The sequence below is a fragment of the Poeciliopsis prolifica genome, unplaced genomic scaffold (genome assembly GCF_027474105.1).
Source record: "Poeciliopsis prolifica strain line A6 unplaced genomic scaffold, Auburn_PproV2 SCAFFOLD043, whole genome shotgun sequence".
NCBI lineage: Eukaryota > Metazoa > Chordata > Actinopteri > Cyprinodontiformes > Poeciliidae > Poeciliopsis > Poeciliopsis prolifica.
The window spans coordinates 1272363-1292716 of record NW_026562418.1 but is presented as its reverse complement, the minus strand read 5'-3'; the positions used below and the strand labels follow the sequence as shown (position 1 = coordinate 1292716).

General features: G+C 43.3%; 1 protein-coding gene across 2 annotated transcripts in view; it reads left to right on the top strand.

Annotated features, from left to right (window-relative positions):
* adcy2b (adenylate cyclase 2b (brain)) overlaps positions 1-20354 on the top strand; it is a 56947-nt gene that overhangs the window by 18204 nt on the left and 18389 nt on the right. For both annotated transcript variants that reach the window (XM_055055920.1, XM_055055919.1), the window contains exons 3-14: positions 1511-1672; positions 2451-2600; positions 9286-9434; positions 11173-11284; positions 12581-12708; positions 13781-13939; positions 14558-14690; positions 16823-16999; positions 17078-17118; positions 17293-17373; positions 18335-18404; positions 19840-19937. In XM_055055920.1, the coding sequence (XP_054911895.1) occupies positions 1511-1672; positions 2451-2600; positions 9286-9434; positions 11173-11284; positions 12581-12708; positions 13781-13939; positions 14558-14690; positions 16823-16999; positions 17078-17118; positions 17293-17373; positions 18335-18404; positions 19840-19937 (1460 nt within the window). The remainder of the gene's footprint in view (positions 1-1510; positions 1673-2450; positions 2601-9285; positions 9435-11172; positions 11285-12580; positions 12709-13780; positions 13940-14557; positions 14691-16822; positions 17000-17077; positions 17119-17292; positions 17374-18334; positions 18405-19839; positions 19938-20354) is intronic.

The following is a 20354-nucleotide window of genomic DNA, read 5'->3' as shown; positions in this document are numbered from 1 at the left end:
TTTAGGTGTTAAAAGCTGTGTAAGCCGCCCACGCTGCTCAACCAAGTTGCATCAGGTTTGACCTTTTGGTCTTGGATCTATTTCTGTGGAAGCGATTTCTGCCCACACAGCTGCGCTCCGTGCTTTAGACAAACATCAGCGCGATATGCATAATCCGAATGTTTGCCGGCATTCATTTGCTTGTGTTTTTAAAACTCCATTGTGGAACTGGTGTCGTAATTACTAGTATCACTTGCACTTTGTGCACAGCCCTCTCGTTTGGAGTCATGAGTCCCCCTCCTCCCACAGCGCTGGGAGAAAACTGCGGCACATCCGGGAACAGAAAAGAATTACATTTCAAGTTTTTCACAGCCTGGGGAATCGTTGAGAGCAGCGATCCTCCTCTCCGGCGGCGTCGACCTGCGGTCACCTCTGTCTCGGCAGCATAAAACCTTTTTGCTGTTTCGTCCCGGGAGTCAGATTTGGAACTGGGAAAGTGAACCGGGAAAGTGAACTGTTTCAGTTCACTTTCCCGACTTTTAGGGCCTGACGCGAGGAGATGGCGCACGATGCCTTGTCCAGGAGAACAGAATGGGTTTTTAGCAATTCATCTTTTGAAAATATGTCACTAATCTGAGGCTGTGTTTCAAAGGATGTGTAGAAAGTCTAGAATTTCCCAGTCCACGACTTGCAGTTCATATGCTGGTCAGAAAGAATTTAATTGCTCCTTTTTTGGGGTTTTAACACAAATATACACATGTTAACAAGTTTCAGATCTAACATGTGTTCTAGATGGGTTTTTTTTATCATCTATTTCTTGTTTCTTTTATCAAAATATACAATGTTTGGTTTAGTAGAGAGAATAAGAAATCATAGTAAAATGTGATTTTGAATTTGTATTTAAAAGTTGACCCTTTGGGGCCCTAAAGTTCTTGCAATTTCACCATTTTGGAGTCACTTGGCAAACATTTGGACACCACTGTTCCAAGCGTTGTTGATTTTGAACAACGGATGTACAAAAGCAGTCCAGACATATTTAAAAAAAGACAAATAAACATTTAATTGCCCCAAAAGTTATTGTGACAAATTTTAATAATGATTTTGAGATCAATTTCAAGCAGTTTAAAAACATAATGATGCAGGAGCACATATTCAAAGATCAACGAATGACCATTTAACGCTGGAAAACATTTTAAACGTCCAAAATAAATAAACAAAACAACAGAAGCAACAAGTAAAATTAATTATCTGCACACAAAATTGATCTTCAAGAGAAGGGGGGGCGAGTTGGAAGACTTTTGTCATCCAGATTTTGGCAGAAGAAAAGAAAGAAAAGAGAAAACCAATAAATCATGCAGATGGAAATTGCTGAGCTCGTTTAAATTCTCCATGCGACAAATTGATTTGTTGCGACGGGCCTACCTCAGAGTACAAAAATATTGAAAGCAGCAGCTGAAAGTTAGCCGCTGATCTCCAGGACGCCTCGTTTTTACCTGGTTTTCTTGTACTTTCTGTCACTTTCCGCCTGCAGGTGTCGTTCTTTCTGTTCATTGTGTTTGTGGTCTACACCATGCTGCCCTTCTCCATGAAATGGGCCGTCATCGCCAGCGGCATCACCTGCCTTTCACACACCGTCACCCTCAGCGTCTGCCTGACCTCCACCGCGACAGAACTGGAACCTCTGGTGTGGCAGGTGAGACTCACAACTCGTCCGTCCTCGAGCCTTCGAGTGCGCGGGTCAGCCGTTCGAAGGAAATGGACTTTTTAAAGAACTTTCTGCCTCACCCGCAGACTTGGCGAGCTTTTGAACGCCTGGATGATTGTGCGGCCGCTCCGTTACCTTCTCTAAACATCGCTGCTGAGCGAACCCTCTGCACAACAAGAAACCCTGGCAGAATATTTTAGACCAAAGTCTAGGTTATGAAGCAGCTGACCCATCACGACGCAGCAAATTCGGACGTAAAGTAATCTCAGAGAACAGTAACGTCTCTAAGCCTGAATAAAAATGGCAAATCCTAAGGGTGCCTGTGATTGTTCAGTACAATCACAGGCACAGAGCGGGTACCGTCTCTGAATCCGCTTAGACTCAGACACGCTTAGACGCTCTGCAGTCCAGCCTCACAGTAAACACACTGATAGCACTCTAATCACAGTGGCTCTTCTCAGTCTTGTTGACTCTGAACGTCTGCATCATCCATAAAACACTCAGAAATGTTCATTACCCTCGGACACGGCAACAAGGATAATCTATTGATCTGCGGTTCCTCTTCTTAAAAGGCTTGAGGTTCGGATAATGACGGAGAGTTAACGCCAACGTGTGTGCTCTCCTGCTTTTATAAGGTAATAATGCACCCCAAGTGGACGGCACGGACATAAACGCAACGCAGATCGTACTCAGACAATCTTTTATGGCTGCTGTAGATGTAAATGCAGCGTGTGCGTGTGTGTGTGTGTGTGTGTGTGTGTGGCAGATCCTGGCCAATGTGATCATCTTCACCTGTGGAAACCTGGCCGGGGCGTATCACAAGCACCTCATGGACCTGGCGCTCAGGCAGACCTATCAGGACACCTGCAACTGCATCAAGTCACCCATCAAACTGGAGTTTGAGAAGCATCAACAGGTACAAAGTCCATCAAAGGATGGATTGATGTGGAAGAATGTTTCAAAACTGGTGCAAATGCTTATTATTTGCTGTAGCGACTAAACGTGGCAGAACTCGCAGCTTTTTATTAAATTTGTAGATACAGTTTTACATTTACTAGAGTTAATTTTTTAATTTTTTTTCATTTGTCTTTATGGGATTAATGCAGTGGAAATGCGTGGACTTAATGGCCTCAGATAACCTCTGAAAAACGTTCACCATACATCAGGAACTGTGCACGTTGTGAAATTTGAGCTTAAATTGGAGACTATATTCAGTCAGAATGTACTCACTGACGGGTCAGACTTTATTCAGCAGAAAAACCAACATTGCAGTGGGTCTAATACTGAACTCTTATTTGTGGAAGTCAGATTTTCCAAGTTCCCAGGTGAAAATGCAACAGGAACACCTGAACTAATCGTTCTGAGTTCAGACCCGAGTCCCATTCCCAAAATGGCCGTCTAGCATTCAAAACAAAAATTTTGAGTGTCGACTATTTCAGCGTAGCTGGTCGTTTGTCTCTTAGGAAACCAGTGGAAAATGTTTTTCCCGTTTGCTTGTGTTTGAACTCAAAACATTTGTAGGTAAATTATCACCTTTTATGACCACAACAGTTGGCAAATCCCGCTTGTTTTCTCCTATGCAGCTAGAAAGCTAGCTCAATAAATTGCATCACAGTTACTACACCCAAGTTCTGAGACAAACACAGGATGACGATAGCCTTGGTGTTTTAGCCGTTAGCTGCCTAGCTAATCAATCAATCAATAAATAAATAAGATTAGCTCAGTCTAATTGTAACTCGAGAACCGTCTGATTCCACAGCTGATAGTTTTCATAGTAACTCACGAAACTCAAAGCACAACTCTACAATCCTCCCCATATCCAAAGCAGATAACTCTGCAGGGTTTCCCATTCTTATTGTTTTCTATCTGCCCCACACTACGACGAGCCAAATTAAAATGTAATCACGTTCGGGTTACTTGCCAATTCACTCTGCTTCAGAGTTTCGTCAGAGAAGGGAAGTTGGTAGGTCTTAAGTGGCATTTTGCTGTGACATTTGCTTGACATTAACGTCTTTGTCGTGACATTAGGCTTTCTTCCCAACCAGGGAAGTGACATATAATATTACACAAATAATTGATGGTCTGCTCAGAGGTGTGTTCACTATGATGGCCTTTTTTTTTTCTTCTTCTTCTTATTTGTTGACAAAATAGGCAATTTCCCTTTCAGGACAGCAGGACAGCGTCATATCAGCAGCATCAGACTAAACATGGCAGCTACCTGCTGCTATTCTGTTCTCTGTTTCACCAGCAAATGCAACGCATGCCTACAATTATAGCATATTTGTGTTGGCTTTCGCTCACACCTCGATGCAAATCATTAACTTTTTTTTCCCTCGCCACGTTTCTGGCATATGTTTCCCTGCGATGGTTTGCGTGTGGGAAGAAGAGTGCGCATGTTAAAATTAGCGCAGACACATGACTTCACAGAGTCGAATCTCATCCAACAGCTGACTTATGAGTTCATTAGTCAAACACACAATTAATAACACCACAACTCTTCGGGCTGCCATAGCCCCCCGACTCCTCCTGCTGCGCGCCGCGTTCAAACTGCTTCAGTGCTGAATAAGTAAATAAGAGAGGACAGTGCGCCTTTCTATTTTTAGCGCATCCCCTCAAACCGAGCACCTCTCCAGGCTTAATTCGCTGCTGTGTTTTAGGAAATGAGCCCGTGGTGTGTGAACAATGTAATGGCCCTCTTTCACTGCGAGCTGCAGTCGTGAGTCACATAACTGCGTGCGACGCGTGCGCGTATGCTCTCGCACTCGCGCGCCAAAATTGAGCTCAAACAACCCCTCCATCTGATGTGTCTGGAGAAAAATTGAGATAACAAACTCCTATTGCAGTGTTTCATATGCTCTTATGTTTGAATCTGCTGTACAACACAGAAACTACTGTTGTTTTTAGAAATACCAAAACAGTAAGGAGCACATACCGCTTATTTCGAGGCCAAAAACCGAACAGTTTTGTGTCACAAAAGGTGTTTCTAATTATCAAAATATTTTTCTTTCAAGAAATAGGAATTTGATATTTCTTTAAACTTCAGCTGTGTTTCTTTCTTTGTTTTCTTCTTTTTCCCGTTCTCCAATCTGTCACGCCACCTGACTCCACACTCACACAGCTTTGCTCTGCCTGACAGGCTGCTAGAATAATTGGTGAATATGCTTCATTCTCTTATCCCCCTCTTAAAAAGGCAGATATGGTTGTGAAGGGAAAGGCTGAAGTGTAAATGAAATGAAAATCCTCTGGCCTAGCGTGGCTAAATCCCTTGTTATGACTGTAGTTGTAACAAAATACGCTGACGTGGAAAACAATTCTTAGGATAGTGACGGAGAAAACACCAATAAATGTGGAATCGTCGATAGTCCACTGATGCCACAAACATTTATGTGAGAAGCTCTTGGGAAAAAAATCAGCAAACTATATGTTGATTTAAGACATTTTAAAAAGCTCCAGACTTTATAGACCAGTATTCATTGCAACATTGCAGCTCCAGTCCATTCAATGCGGCGTTCCACAAGCTTTTGTGTTGAGACCTAAACTTTCTCATTCATTTGGGCGATGTCTTGAAAAGTAGCGGCTATTGTTGAAGATGGCTCTAAATTTGAATTGTTGTTGTTAGTAGATTCTACAAAGGTCATTAGAGAAAGTACGGTTTGTAAAATGGTTAAGAAGTGCTCAGAAAAAAAAAGAAAGAAATAATCTGGTGAATATAAAAGTGGTCAAAATGAGTAAAGATTGGGTTTCGGTAGGAAGGTTGTTTAGAGAAAGGTTTTTAAAAGTTGATTAGGAACATAAACGTGGATCAGGAACCCATGAAAAACCACCACAATACTGAAAAAAGCAACAAATTTAATGACGACATCAACAATTTTGATTCGACAACGTTTCGTATTTAGTTGAAGACAACACATTGTTCTTGACCAACACCAACAATCTGAAGACTCGGTTTATCTCATTTTGTGTGACCCTCGAAATAAGAATTGAAAAAATTCCACAAAAGTTTCTCCTATCAATACAATGAAAAAAAATCAATCAATAAAATGTTCTTTTATGGTTACTGTTATTATACAGGACCTATGTTAAAGCAGGTCTGTGTTTGATTGCGTAGGCAACCTGCAGCGCTTTAAGGAAAGTATTCATCCGTTCATCAAAGCGAGAACGACTTTACCTCCTGTTTGCATATTCATGCTTCTGGTGCGATAAGGATCTTGAGAGTGTGGGTGGGAAGAGGGAGTACCTGGAGAAAACCCACGCGGGCAACGGGAACATGCAAACTACACATCGGCCAAGAACGGTGCTGCTGTGAGGCGACTGTGCGGAGAAACTCGGCTCGACCGCCCGGATGACTCATTCCACGCATAGCAAACGCACCGAAGGCATTAAACAGTCTTACAAATTCTGAGTGATGGGGGTTCGGGGGGGGAGAAATAAATAAAAGAACAAACAGTCAGACCTGCAGCGGAAAGTGACGTGGTTAAAAACTGGAGTAGAGAGTGGCTGGAGAGAAGCGTGTTCTGCTTGAAATGTGAATTTCGAGGGTGCAGATGAAGGACCGTTTAGTTCACCGCCACAGTGACTGACTTTGTTACACACGTCGCTTCATCCCTGCTTTTTTAATTTTTCCCTTGCCCTGGGCAGGGTTCAAGATGCATTTAATTGAAGTAAGAAATTAATATTTAAACTGGGGAAAAAAATTGTTACTCTTGGTTTTCACCCTCATTACTGGCAGATAATGAGAAAATCAGAGTGCGGGGTAAAATAGTCATTGTTCTTCTGACGTCTTCCAGTTCTTCCTGATAAATTAACCCCAATAAGCCATGGTTAGGGAGAATTAACGACAGAGCTATATTTAGGAGGCTAAATAATTAGAGACTGAAGTGAGAAACAGACATTTTTGCACTGAAATCGTTAAAAAAAATAAATAAATAAACATTGCAGTCATTTGACTTTTCTGTTGGAGAACCTTAAAAGTGAAAATGTTTTTGTGTTTTTCAATATTTTTTAGGCTCTGGAGAAAATCTACAAAATGTCAGCAGCAAGGTCAGAAAGGTCAGACTATGTCCAGGAAACTGCAAACTTTTCTGCAGCTTTGATTTGTTTAATTTCTAGCTGCAGAGCTTTAAAAATGGTTCAGTTCAAAAGATAATTTTCTCTCAGAAGTGATATAGTTCAGTTTTTTTTAATGATTCTAAACTGCATTTTATAATCTAAAACACTCGAGCATGAAATGGATAATTCACTAATTCACTGAACAAAAGTTCTTTAAAACTAAAACCACTCATCATTTTCCACTTAAAGGGGCAGTGTCATGTCAAAGTTTGGGCTCCACATCATGTTACAATGTTATTCCGCCCTCAAAAACGCACCTGGAGTGTTGCTTCGATTTTTCCATAAAATCCTTTAATCTCCATGGCAACCATTCAGGTGTGCAAAACGCCTTTTCAGCTCCTTCAGACTAGCCAGCAGCAGTTAGCAAACACCTGGTGGAACCGCAGATCAGCTTCTTCTCTAGAAAGAGTCGGAGCGTTGAAGAGCGCAGGGGCCCAATCTCAAGGCATTAAATCTGGAAGTGAAATTTCTTTTGCTACTACATATATTGTATATATGTAGCATCTTTAGACCGACTGAACAATTACTTGTTTATGCTACAAAATGGCACGGTGTACCTGGAAAACACATTAAACAACTTTAGCAGTGTACACTCCTGATCAAAATCTTAAGACCAGTCAAAAAATTGCAAGAATTTGCATTTAGCATTATTGGATCTTAAGAAGGTTCTAAGTAGAGCTTCACAATGTTAAAAGAAGAAATCAGCATAAGAGACAAAAACATTTGAGCGGGGAATTAATTGAAAACTGCATTTATACTCAAACATGATTTTTTCAGCTGATCAAAAGTTTAAGACCATAGCTCAAAAAACCTCTAAAACCCCCCAAAACAGAAATCAAAGTGCCAAAAAAGGACTCAGTAATGAGTAGCTCCACCATTCTTGTTGATGACTTCAAACAATCGTTTAGGCATGCTTGATGCCAGTGTTTCCAGGAGGCTAGTGGGAACATTGCTCCAAGTGTTGAAAATGGCTTCACGAAGGGCATCCACTGTCTGGAACTGATGTCCATTTTCGTAAACTTCCCTTGCCATCCATCCCCAAATGTTCTCAATTGGGTTTAGATCCGGGGAGCATGCAGGATGGTCCAAAAGAGTGATGTTATTCTCTTGGAAGAACTGCTTTGTCAGGCGGGCATTGTGAACTGCAGCATTGTCTTGTTGAAAAACCCAATCATTACCACACAGACGAGGGCCCTCAGTCATGAGGGATGCCTGCTGCAACATCTCCACATAGCCAGCTGCTGTTTGACGCCCCTGCACAACCTGAAGCTCCATTGTTCCATTGAAGGAAAACGCACCCCAAATCATGATGGCGCCCCCACCACTGTGCCGTGTAGAAAACATCTCAGGTGGGATATCCTGTCATGCCAGTAACGTTGGAAGCCATCAGGATCATCAAGCCAAAACCTTTTCTCATCAGAGAAGACAACTTTCTTCCACCATTCAATGTCCCATGTTTGGTGCACCCTTGCAAAGTCCAAACGGGCAATTCTGTGGCATTGAACAAGACGTGGCCTTTGAAGACGTTTTTTGTTTCTGAAGCCCTTCCCTTGCAGATGCCGTCTGATGGTTATCGGGCTGCAGTCGGCACCAGTAATGGCTTTAATTTGGGTAGAGGATCGTCCCTTGTCTTGACGGACAGCCAATCGGATCCTGCGGTTCAGAGCTGGTGAAATTTTTTTGGGTCTACCGCTTGACTTTTTTGTTCCATAACCCTCAGGATCATTTAAAAAATGCAAAATGACTGTCTTACTGCGTCCAACCTCAGCAGCAATGGCACGTTGTGAGAGGCCTTGCTTATGCAGCTCAACAATCCTGCCACGTTCAAAGTCAGTGAATTTTTTTGCTTTTGCCATCTGGAGGTCTTGACAGTGTAAAGACTTCACAGAACATGACATGGAATCCAGATTTTTGCACAGCTTTTGGCTTTTAAAGACTACGGTCTTAAACTTTTGATCAGCTGAAAAAATCATGTTTGAGTGTAAATGCAGTTTTCAGAAAATTCCCTGCTCAAATGTTTTTGTCTCTTGCACTAATATTTTCTTTTAACATTGTGAAGCTCTACTTAGAATCTTCTTAAGATTCAATAGTGCAAAATGCAAATTCTTGCAATTTTTTGACTGGTCTTAAGATTTTGATCAGGAGTGTATGTGATCCTCTCACGCATCATCACCTACATGGGAAGTTCTTGATTGCGTAACAGATTTTTGCATGTGTAGGAAAACTCTTCAGACACTCTGATGTGATCTGTTTGGACCTCCATAAAAATATGAATTTTTTTTGTATGCACTGTAGTCAAATGTGGAGCTGGCAGCATAGAATTCAATTATAGCGTTGACCTGGAAAAGCCTCGTTCTTGGTTTTCCACGTTCAGCTCCAGTTTAATCTGCTAGATTTCTCTTTGAGGGAAACGAGAGCTGAATGTTTGATGTAATGCCGCGTGTTCAGAAAGAATGATTCGGACCGGTTTGGTCCCGCCTCTGCCCGTCCAGGAGCGCTTACTGCTGTCCTTGCTGCCCGCGCACATCGCCAGAGTGATGAAAGCCGAAATCATCCAACGGCTGCAGGGGCCAAACTTCGGTCGCACCGAGAGCACCAACAACTTCCACAACCTCTACGTTCAGCGGCACACCAACGTCAGGTACGGCTCCCGCTTCCTCCACACATAATCAAGGTTACAATCCTCTGCTCTCATCGTGGGGGCTTGAGCGCTCCCTCCTGCCCTCCCTCCACCCCACCATCATCATCGCCGCTCTTTTCTCGCCACCTTTTGTCTGACTCCTCTCTACCTGCTGTTAAATTTGGATTTCTCGCCTTTTTCTATGTTTTTCTTTTTTTTTTCGGCCTCCATTTCCTCGCTCATGTTTCCGCTCCTGTCTTTTCCCTTTCCGGTCATCTCCTCTCGTGTTCTTACCACACTTCTTTTCATCGCCATGGTGAAGTTCAGCTGAAATTTGACCCCTCCCGTCCTCCCGCTTTACTCCAAACAGAAAAGGAGCTTTTGTCCTCGCCTCTCAATGACATCCCTCTCTGTGCGGCGAAGGTTTATCGTCACAGCACAGAGGCCACTGATCTTGGCTCACGATGAGAGCAGCAGTCCCCAGAAAACCTTTTTTTTTTTTCTTTACGTCATCCCAGAGCTTTACTCAAGAGGCTGTATTTCTGTCCAACTCCAGCCTCAGCTGGGTTTATGGGTGAAAGCGAAGTGTCCTCGCGTTTATCTCGCTATTATTCCTCCACTAATAACAAATTCTCCTATGGTCCAGCGGGGAGAGGAAGCCAATTTCATTTCAGGACGTGGAACAGACACTCAAGGACTCAAGGACACACACACACACGTCTGTGTTGCTTTTATTGGGATCTACGCTGCCTAACACGCTTTTTCTTCTGCTCGAGCTCTTTTTTATTTATTTTTTGACGACAAGCTGGATTTGTGGAGTGTCGTCTGGTTTAAGCCACAGATGATGACCGAGCTGCTCTAAAACGGTCCGAAATGGCGGCAACAAAACGTTCACCGGTTCCGACGTTTCATTCGCTCTTCTAAGAGAAGCAGAAAATGATTCAGAGTGACACGCAGCAACATACGGCTATTAAAGACTCACACGCTGCAGAAACGCAACATCTTGCCAAGTATTTTTGGTCTAGTTTCCGATGAAAATATCTGAGTTCAGTTGAAATAAGACAAAACTGACTAATGAGCAACTTCTCAGCAAAATATAGGCAACAAAGCTTGTAAGTTAATTATTCCTTAATGTTGAAATATAATGTGAAAAAGCTGAAATAATCTTCCAATGAAAGCATTTTTTTCAATCAATATTAAGGAATTACTGACTAAACAAAAGCTAATGTATCTTGCTAAAAAGTTACTTGCAAGTTATTTAAAGTGTCCAAAGATATTAGCACTACAAATGAGACCAAAAAATATATTTCATAATGTTGTGTGTTTTGGCAGTGGAATATTTATTTATGAGTCGTATAATGTTGGTTTGATTTAACGAAGTGACATCAGCAGATATTATGCCCTAACACAGGAAACAAGAGAAATAGCAAAACGAGACATTTGCCTGTCAGAAAAACTTTATGCTCACAAACAACAACCGCAGCCCCAGTCACCAGAGCTGCCGCTTGATGTTGAGGCATTAGCTGAAGAGTTCCCTTCTTCTTTGGTTTGTCTCATCCCTTAGTTTCAGTTCGCCAAGTGAGAATCTTTATTCAAATCTTGCCAAAAAGTGTAAACATGCTGGTTTTTGGGGGGTTTATTGTCTTTCATCCCATAAGAATCAACCCAAATAATGACTGTTTCTGAAAATAAGCCACTGAAACACATAAAACACGTTTTCATAACGCCGCTATGCGTTGTTGGTTTCTACTTTCTGCAGCATCCTCTACGCCGACATTGTGGGCTTCACTCGTCTGGCCAGTGACTGCTCCCCTGGCGAGCTTGTTCACATGCTGAACGAGCTGTTTGGCAAATTTGACCAGATCGCGAAGGTAAAACAGCTTCATATCACACACCTGCATGTCTGTTTTCCAGTCAAATGAGTGAAATGTAAGGATTTGATGAAGATTTATTCGCAGACTGAGGTTTTAAGAGCTTGAGTTGGAGGAGTGTGACAGAACACACACGCTTTTGGGACGTCTATCGGGGAAGGTTAAAGTTTTGTTCTCATCGACATTGAAAAAAAAGTGCTTTTTGATGTAAATTAAGTAGCTTTAATTGCTAAATGTTCTCATGTCAAACTGTGACAAGCTGAATGTAAACATCACTGGTACTGAGGAAAACAGGCTAAAGTCCAAATCCAGCTGCCTGTTGCAATCAACCAGATCCGAATGCATCATGAGTTTTTCCAAGTCTCAGACATGCGGACCAGAAGTCAGTTTTCCCAACAGTTGTTCTTCCGTGGTGCGTTCAGGAGCAGCTGGTAACCAGATGTTCACTCAGTTCTGTATCGGCATGCTGATATAGTTAAATTACTGTCGGATTATTTTAACTTTATTTGTTCACGTAAAAAAAAAAAAAACTAATGAGAAAAAAAAGCACATAAGAAAAAAATGTGCTTTAATATATTGGAAACGTAGCGAACCACGACTTTAGATCCAAAATATGCACCGAATGGACATTTTAAAATAGTGGATGTTTCAGGCTGAATCAAGTGGGTTTTGTTTCTATTAACCCATTATTCAATCTCCGTATCCATGATTTACCCTCTTCAGGGTGGGGGAATGAGGGGTCGACTCTGGACCGGCTGGGTCCGGTCAGAATGTTTTAGCTTATCCGACTGCACTGGACTAATCATAAAACAGCCGAGGCGACAATTTCTTTTTACGACCAAAAGCCATTTGGGCCTTGTTATCGTCTGCTCTCCGAGCCCAGTCTGTGTGTGTGTGTGTGTGTGTGTGTGTGTGTGTGTGTGGGTGTGGGTGTGCGTGTGTGTGTGTGTGCGCAGGATGCCCACAGTGAATGCCAGTCTCATGGGTGCTCAGCTATAAGTTGAGTCAGGCTTCCTGAGCTTTGTGTCCAGCTACTATCTCCTCCTGAAGCTGCAGTTACATAAAACAAAACAAAAAATAAAATAAAATGAAAGCTCCAACGGTGAGCGGTTACTCACCCCACATGTGGAATAAGAGCTAATGTGTTGTGCGTGTGGGCGACTGATTTTTCAGGCTTCGTGGATTTGACTGCGAGAGTGCGAGCGCCGAGTGGAAGTGAGGGGTGAGACGAAATGCCGGCCACTAATAGCGACGTCTAATCAACGCGGGTGCGGTCTGTTTGACTCCTCCTTTAAGGAAAACGAGTGCATGCGGATCAAGATCCTGGGCGACTGCTACTACTGCGTGTCCGGCCTCCCGGAGTCGCTGCCGAACCACGCCAGGAACTGCGTGAAGATGGGCCTGGATATGTGTGAGGCCATCAAGTAAAACACCAATTCCACCCCCCGCCCCACCACCACCAACACCACCCCTTCGCTCTCCCGCTCCTCACTCTTCTTCTTCTTCTCCTCCTCCTTCTTCTCCTCCACAAACACAAACAAACACGCGCCTGTTAAACAGATTGAGCAGAAGGAATGCCATATTTAATTGCAGCTCTGTTTAAACACAGGGTGAATTCAACACGATAAGCCTCTGAACCAACAGTAACGATCCAAGCAGACGAGTGCACATGGCGCTTTACGTGTTTGTCGTTTCCTGTTTTCTTGCTCTCTCCGTCTCTCGCTCATGCATAGAGATGTGTATTGTTTTGACGGACAGATGTGCCAGCGCTGACCTTTAATTACAGTCGGCAATTACTCCACACAATTACAAATCAGTTTGTGGATTTTACTGTTGTTGTTTTTTTTTAATTGTCCAACTGATTTTAATTAGATTGCGGACAAAAACAAAACTGCTTCTGTTTGGTGTGGACTCAAACTGTGGTCTACTTTGGCCTCTGATGTGTTTTTTTTCTTAATTTATCAGGACTGCTTTCAAAGCCTTGCAGAAGGGTTCACACACCCTGAGCTATTTTGTTGCAGCCACACACTTCACTGTAATGTATTTGGACTTTATTTGTCAGACCAAAATAGTGCATAATTGTGAAGTGGGTTGTATTCCATTGTAACTTTAGCTGGATGTTTTTAAGCACACGGCTAATAATCCCCTTTCCACTACACAGTCACAGTGCGGTTCGACCCGACTCAGCCGTATAGTCTGCACGGTTCAAGGGTTCCTCCATTGCAGTTGACGATCAACTTTAGTGGATGGGGTTGTCTCTAATTAATTTGATCCTGCCAGTTTAGGTGGCCGACCGTATCGTCTGAGATTTTTCCAAAGACGAACTGATTAGAGCCCCGAGAGACGTACAGAACCAAAGTTCTAACACAACACATTGAAGTCTGTGGTTGCAGCATGAAGGGGACTCGAACACACGAGTCGTCCTCTCCTTGGATGTCACCCTCTGGTGAAAACAGAGGTCCGTCTCTGCTCTGTCCCCCGTGCCCCTGTCCACAGGAAGGTCCGCGACGCCACCGGGGTGGACATCAACATGCGCGTCGGGGTCCATTCCGGGAACGTCCTCTGCGGCGTGATCGGCCTCCGCAAGTGGCAGTACGACGTGTGGTCGCACGACGTCACGCTGGCCAATCACATGGAGGCGGGAGGAGTGCCGGGGTGAGATTCCTCAAACGGACGCAGTAATTTCACAGCAGTGTTTGTTGGTGGTTACTGTGAAAGCGTTACAGTGGCCCCTGAAGGACAAACGCACTTCCAGTGAGACTTGGAACATCAGACAAGTCTGTTATAATTACACCTATTATAGCATTTTAGTAAATTATAGCTACCTCAGTTGACTAAGCAGCTCTGCATTAGTTATGTCGCCATTAGGTCTGCCTGCCTGGCGCTGTAACAAGCTTGTGAAAATTGGCCGGTGGGTCGGTATTCGCTTCTCTGAAAATAAGCTCTCAGTGTTGTCTCACCGGGCTGCTAATGGTTTGTCTCCTGCTAAGAGGTATTTGGAGGGGAGAAAAAAAAAATAATAATAATAAAACAAAAACCCACATCGGCTGAAAAAGTAAAAATGAAATGTATTTCCATCTTCTCCTAACTGTGCATGCAAAGGTAACAAACAGAGACGAAAAGGGAGAACTGCAGGCGGAGTGCTTCGAAAGCCGGCGAGCAAATAACCTGTTTTCTTTTGTTTTGTGTTGTTTTTTTGTTTATAAAAGCTGTCAGCAGCACGGTGACGCAGGAACTTCGCCTCTCATTATGTGTCCGCTCACTCTTCCCCAGGCGGGTCCACATCTCCTCTGTGACGCTGGAGCACCTGAAAGGCTCATACAAGGTGGAGCCCGGAGACGGACAGAGCAGAGACTCCTACCTGAAAGAGCACAATGTGGTCACCCACCTGGTCATCAACCCCAAGGTGAGGAGCCGCCGCCTGGATCCGGTGGCTCACCTGCCACTGTCACAAGTCTTAACCTGTAACAATGAACATAAATGACTGGAAGACTAATTATCTCCGGTGAAGGAAACAAAAATATCTAAAAAATATAAATATATAAATATAATATCTATAAAAATATCTAACTACCTCCATGCAGATTTATTCTGCTGTGTGTTTTTGTGTTGTTGCACGTAAATACAAAAGACGATGTAAAAAATGAAAAAAAAAAAACTTTGAGAATTGGAAAAAGTGAAACTTCATACAGTCAAAAATGACCAAAGTTCCAGTGTTCAATGTTCAACGGTAACAAAACAACAATATTGTCGTTCATCGGAAATAACTTCTGGGACAAACAAAATACAAAAAAAATATAGAATTTGAGAGCAAATCAAAACAAAATCTTTTTTTGAGGCGGAGCTGAGTCACCAAGGAACAAAAATAAGATGCAATTTCAAAGCTGACTCTGACACTAAAGCGACGATCAGCTGATATCGATCCGATGCCGACTTGGTATCTAAAAGCCCTTGGTTTTTAGATCAATCCAAAACCAAGGGCTTCATTTCATTTTTCAGAACTAAGGACTCATTCAGCAGAAATAAAAAAAAAAACATTTTAGTTCAGTATTTCTATTTTTTGAAATTATTCATCTTTTGGTTACATAAAACCTTTTTTCTCTTCTTCTTTCCCTTCTTCATTTGCGGCTCCGGCCCGGAGCAATATTTTCTTGCTCCGGGGCAAAAGCTTTGCTTTCCATGGTTACGTAAAAGCCCAATAAAACAGATGAACTCGTGTGGCTGTGATGTGATAAAATGTTGCAAACCTTTACATTGTGCTGTAATTTCACGGTTTTGGGTAATTATGACAAGACAAAACAGCCCACAAAAAAAAACCCCACAATCCCCCTCTGCACATTTGGGCACCCTGGTCAAGGTTAACCCAGAAAAATCGTCTCCACCCCTTCCTCCTGCTCCCGGATGCGCCGCTAATAAACACAGACATTGTCAAGTAGTGGAAAAATAATGGAGTGTAGCAGTGACTAAATGTTATCAAATGCTGGCAGGTGTTTGGTCAGTCTCTCGGCTCAGAGAGGATTATGTTTACGAGTGCGCACTCCGCCGCGGGCGCAGTGAGAGGATTGTGACATTGTGCAGCTCCTCCTGACAAAACAGGACATTAAGGTCTGATTGGGGATATTTAAAGGACCTGACTCTTCTGTGAACCGTCTGTGGAGAACTTTGCTTTTTTTTTCTCTCTTTATAAATAATTCTCCTGACATCCAGAGCGCGCTCAGATTGTTTGGCTTGGCAACAGACAAAAAAATATATATATATAAATAAAAAAATGGAGCTTTAACCGGAGCGTAAATTGACCAAAATGGACACTTTCTTTTCCTCTCCCTCTCTCTCTCTAAATAATGAGCAGGAAAACCTTTTTGCCTCCTTCAGGCGGTCTCTGTTCGCCCTCTATTTAATCCAATGCATTCAGTTTATTTACGCGCCGTACGTTCGTCTTTTCCTTCTTCTACGCCAAAATGTCGCCACTGTGATCAGTAGAGTTTTGCACATGAGCTTTTTGTTTTCTTTTTTCTTCCAATATTCTAATAAGTATCAGGCTGCAGGTGCTCTCTGACATTTTCATTGAGCCCAGTCCAAACATGGTGCCTGCACCACAGAAGGTGTCATCTCTGCTGTCACTGTCATTAAGCATCACTGTTAGAGCTGAAAATAGCCTCAGCCGGACTTTTGTGTGTGTGTGTGTGTGTGTGTGTGTGTGTGTGTGTGTGTGTGTGTGTGTATCTGTTTGTTTGAGAGCAATTAAAATGCATCGCCCGAGGTGCGGCTCTTAATCCTCTGCAGATTCAACTCGAGTGGAGCTCTCTTTGTTAGCAGAAAAACACTCATCGCCAAAATAAACGCCGGCCGCTGCGTCGCTCGCCGCTGAAAAAAAGTGTTTCAAGTGGCTCGAAAACACTGACAGGCGAGCGGAAGGTGTGGAAGTCTTCAAACGTCCCCCCACCCCTCTCCCGGCTCACTGTCCTTCTCGCTTTTACGCGAACAGAATCGGTGCATTTTCACCTGTCGGGTTTCCTCTTTTTTTAATGTCGTCCTCAGATGGAGAGGCACAGCCCGCTGCTGGGCGTGCGCTCCCGACCGTCTCTGGACGGGGGGAAGATGAGGGCGTCCGTCCGGATGACCCGCTACCTGGAGTCCTGGGGGGCGGCCAAGCCCTTTGCCAACCTCCACCACCGAGACAGCATGACGGCCGACAACGGCAAGATCAACACGAGAGTGAGTGAGCCGCGTCCGTTTTTGTCTCCGCCTCACCCAGAGGCCCGGCGCTCACAGCGAGTACGTTTCACGTTCCAGGACGTTCCTATGGGGCAGTACTACTTCCAAAGAAGAGAAAGGTGAGAGAGGTGTCACTCCTGCTCAAGGCACACGCCGCAGTTTGGAGTTTCTGCTTTTCAAACACACGCTTGAGCGTGATTGTTGGTCAGTCACGTGAAATACGCTGACGTTTGTTGACGTTTCTCATCTTTTTCTTCTGCTTTCGTTGTGTTCTTGTTTCCCTTTAACCGAAGATCCAAATCTCAGAGAAAAAGATTCGAGGAAGAACTCAACGAGCGAATGATTCGCACCATCGATGGCATCAACTCACAGAAGTAAGCCTGCCGAGAAACCCTCCTGTTTATCAAGCCTGATTAAAGATATAAAAATACAGATAAAAGATAAATGCAATGGAAGCTGAAAGTCGATATCTCTTTCTGAACAGGAAAACATTTCATGTCAACAAGTCCGAGTTTTACTCTCAACCAAAATGTGTCCAGGCAGAAACTCAATCTAATGAATCTGCAAACAGCAAAAAAAAAATAAAAAAATCAAACGACATTTTAAAACATGAACTGGACCACACAAATGCAACATTTTGGAGAATATTAACTATTTAGTATTGATTGTAGCTGCTAGAGGGTGGATGTTACTTTATTCTGAACCACCACACTGCAAAAACAAAACATCTTACCTGGTCATTTTTTCCCAGTTTCAAGTTTCAATATCTTAGTCCACTTGAAAAAAACAAAGCTAATGTGCAAGTAACTTTTCAGCAATAAATAGGAGATTGTTTTTAGTCGATAATTCCTTGATATTGATAAGATAGTGCTACTTTCATTGGCTGATGAAATAATCTGCCAATAGATTTAGTGCTTTTTCATCAAAATTAAGAAATTGTTGACTTCAAACAAACTTCTATATCTTGCTAAAAAGTGACGGATAAGTTAGTTTTGCCTTATTTCATTTATTTGAACTAAGAAAACACCAGATGAACCACGATGGCTGCAGAGATATTTTAGGCAACACAAAGAGAAATTATTTCCAATAGTGCAGCTCATCAGTGTAGTTTTGTGCTTGATATGGTCACACGAGGGACTGCAAGTTTCTTCTTAACATCCACCGTTATCGCCTGTCCTCTCCCGGGGGAAAGTTACCAAACTCACTGAGGCTAGTTCCTCCTGAGACCAAATCAAGGTGAAAGCCCCACCGCCTACAGCGTCTCGGCTGGTAAATAAGGCGTCAGGAGGAATGACTCGCCGTCCCGTGGTCTGTCTGCTCCCATTGTGTTTCCAGACAGTGGCTGAAGTCTGAGGACATCCAGAGGATCTCATTGTTCTTTCACAACAAAGCGCTGGAGAAGGAGGTAGGCGAAAGCATACACGACAGCTCGATCCACCGGGGAAACAAATCAATGGGATAATGTGGAATAGAAAAGACAGTTTGTCACAGAGACTCTGCAGGCTTGTCAAAGTCTCTGATCAACTTTGTCTTCCCACTTTGAAACTTTGTCCTGACGTTGTTGTTGTTGTCGTCGTCCTTGTAAACATTTCAGGTTGTTTCTGCTCCTCTTTTGTTGAATTTTAGGCGCGTTTCGAAAAAATGACCGCAGTGCCTTTGCTGAAGTATTAAAACCTCTTGAATTCGTTTCATACTTTGCTGTGTTACATTCACAAAATGAGACGTTACTTTGTGGGATTTTATTTGTGAGACCAACATAAAATAGACCGTGATCGCGAGTTGGGAGGAAACCAACTTTTTTTCCTGAGTCAATAGGTGAAAGTGGGAGATTAAAGAGTTCTGCCAGATACAGCATCACTGTCGGACGATGTTTCCCACGACATGCATCAGTCTGGTGCTGAACTGGAGAGCTCTTTTGGGGAAAAATCACTGCATCCTCAATGCACAAAGAAGCATTATCACCTGCTCCAGAATTACCCTGGACGCATTGAACAGATTTTGTAATAACACTGCTTTAAAGTTGTTACCCTATCTTCCATGTTGTATGAGAGTGCTTCATCTGCTTTAATCAAACTCTATCAGACTAATCAGACTTTCCAGGCAAATGCCTGGAAAGTCTGGCTCATTTGGGGAGGTGTGAACATACAATCAAACTCTGATTTGGATCAAACTGCAAACTTTAGTCTGCACTAGAGTTCACTTCAGTTGAAGTGAACTCTAGTGCAGTTCGAAAGCATGTATGGTTGAAATTTGGACCCGAGACCATGAGCTATAGCGCAGGGCATTCTGGGTAAATACAGCCAAAACAAACACTCGTCTAAAACTAACGGGAGAAATAGCGTGTAATCTTTTGCCAGTAAGATAAGCGAAAACCTACAAACGCTATAAACCCTGTTCACATCTGTCAGAGCAGGAAGTTGCACTCTTGCCTTCTGAGGTTTTCATATCATTTCCTTCAGCAGTCCTTGGTTTTGCGCCCCCACAGGCAAAGGGAGTGAACAGGTTCCTCAAAGGGTTTGGCTTGTTTTACACAGCGAACCGCAGCAGATGAAAATGTAGCAAATGCTGCAATCTTGGTCCCAAATCGAACTGAGCCTATCGATCGATCAGGCATTAAAGAGCCGCCAAGGTCTTTACAGACCAGCTAGACTGAAACTGAGGTTGAGTTACATCCAGCAGGACTCTGGTTGCTAATTAAGTGACTTTTGTACAGGATTTTATTTATTGCCTGATCTGTTGGTCTACATAAAATCTCAACAAAACAGCCTCTGTTTATTCCTTCTTGGTTGCATTCTGCTTCACCCCAGAAGCATTTTCTCATATTTATCTTCTCTCAACAGTACAGATCCACCACCTTACCTGCCTTCAAGTACTACGTCACCTGCGCCTGCCTCATATTCTGCTGTATATTCGTGGTGCAGATCCTCGTCTTGCCCAAGTAAGTCTTTGGTCCCTTTCACTCGACTCGCACGGCGCACTCCGCCGGCAGCGTCGAGCCGCCTCCAGCTGCGGTGGCACGCTGATGCGCAAAAGCCATTTGACGCCAGCTGTCTCATCGCCGGGGACCCGGCTGAAATGAAAGAGACGGGGGAGCAAGAGGCAGAATGTTTAAAAAGCCGATGGGAGATGAAAGGGCACCATGTCTGCCAGTGATTGCAGATCAGGTGAATCAAAAGCGCGGCGCCGCTTCCACAGCGAGGACAGAAATTCGCGGTCGTGCTAATTTACCGCTTCTCTGAGCCAAAGGTGTAATTCCACTTCTGAGAGGCCATTGATTTTCACATTTTTTTTTGCCTCTCTCCCCCCGTGCCGCTACATTGCTCCGCGACGTCGAGACGTTACCTCATCCGTTTTA